The sequence below is a fragment of the Sinocyclocheilus grahami genome, unplaced genomic scaffold, assembly GCF_001515645.1.
Source record: "Sinocyclocheilus grahami isolate Dianchi unplaced genomic scaffold, SAMN03320097.WGS_v1.1 scaffold2017.1, whole genome shotgun sequence".
Taxonomy (NCBI): domain Eukaryota; kingdom Metazoa; phylum Chordata; class Actinopteri; order Cypriniformes; family Cyprinidae; genus Sinocyclocheilus; species Sinocyclocheilus grahami.
The window spans coordinates 6,272-7,931 of record NW_015507196.1 but is presented as its reverse complement, the minus strand read 5'-3'; the positions used below and the strand labels follow the sequence as shown (position 1 = coordinate 7,931).

Sequence of the window (1,660 nt, the reverse complement as noted above, 5' to 3'; positions counted from 1 at the left end):
CACATATACACATATATATACTGTACATATTAGTGCTGTCAAACGATTAATCGTTGGACAGCACTAATATATATATATATATATATATACATATGTTACAGCACGCTGGCTTTATAGTAAAAAAAATCCTGAAAATGTACATAGTGTTCATATGTGTTCCTAGCGCTCTAATATAATTTCATTTTATTAAAATAAAGAGATAAAAAATTTATAAAAATTTTTTTTTATTCAATTCACCCCCCAAACATTTGTATACTTCCGTGTTCATAGCTTTACTTAATAATTAAACCAAACGGACTTGAATGTCAACTGAAGCAGAAGTGTAACCTGTCGATATCAAGTGCTGAAGAGCTCTGGTTAACAGGTCAGGCTGGTTTGTGGGTCATTAAGTAGCTGACAAGCAAGAGATGATAATGTACATGTGGTATTAAGAAGGCAACTTCACAGAATACCACAATATTATTTAAAACACCATGTAAATACCATTATGCGTGAATGTGGTAATCACTCAGTAAATATCAAAGTACCATATCATCTCCATCTGATTGCTTCTTGGTACTGTTTTGTTAGTGTATAACTAATCAGCTACTTTATTAAGAGTTTAAGAGCTAACGTTGTAATTTGATTGTTTAATACAGTAGTGTTAGGTTTCATAACTCTAGTACATACTTGATGTTGTGTTGTGTTTCGTTAGCATACATGCTACATGAGCAAAGTGCACTGACCTGCGCCTGCGCGCTGCTCCGCTGAGGCGACTGCTCCTCTATCACCTTCTGCTTCAGTTTCTTAAACATCACTCCATGCGATTATTAACGATTTTACTGTCCGATTACCAGTGTAAGAAACTTAATGTGTGTGAGGATGAGAGCAGTGCGCAGATGCAGCTGACGTGGAGGAAAAGTGAACAGCTACGGCTCCTCGAGAGGCTCAGAAAGGAAGGACGATTCTGAATTGTTGACTCGCATATTTCAGTGTCAGTAGACCATAGACTGAGACAGTGTGGCACACCACGTTATAATAACATTAACAACACTTTGATGTATATAACATGCTACCTAAATTCATGCACCAGGGTATTTAATGTGGTACTAATATATAAGTAATGATATATAATAACCTTTTCTAACAGATGACAAACATTGCATGTTGCCAGTTACAGGTGCACAAGGTAGTGCTTTAATATAGGCCAAAAAGGGATCCCAAGTCTTATAAAAGGATTTGAGTGAACCAGAGAGTGAGCATCTTAACTTTTCATGTCTGATACAGTACAACAATATCCTGTATTGTGTCGGGGGCGAAGTTGTGAAAGCAACAACTTTACTATCTCAGGCTGTCAGATCAGGTCTAAGGGATACTCCAAAGAGGGCTAACAAGGGATCAGGGTCTGTATTAGTGTTGAGAGCTTTATTAAATGTTTCAAATACACCTGACCAGAAAGTTGCCAGCTGTGGACATGTCCAAAACATATGCAGGTGATCGGCAGGTGAATGTTTGCAGCGGTTACAGGCAGCGCTTCTATCTGGGAAAAATGTAGAAAACTGGGCATCGGTGAAGTGAGCTCAGTGAATAGTATTTTACACTGCATCAAACCATGCCTAGCACATAAGGAAGAGGAGTGTACCTGGGTCAAGATGTTTCGCCATAGATCCTCTGTAATATT

At 38.0% G+C, this 1,660-nt stretch overlaps 1 protein-coding gene across 1 annotated transcript in view; it reads right to left on the bottom strand.

The window, feature by feature from the left end:
- The window catches only part of LOC107573725 (golgin subfamily A member 4-like), a 50,077-nt gene extending 49,156 nt beyond the window's left edge, over positions 1–921 (bottom strand). The window contains exon 1 of the mRNA XM_016260167.1: positions 726–921. Coding sequence (XP_016115653.1) covers positions 726–794 — 69 coding nt within the window. The 5' untranslated portion in view covers positions 795–921. The remainder of the gene's footprint in view (positions 1–725) is intronic.
- Between the last annotated feature and the right edge of the window lie 739 nt (positions 922–1,660).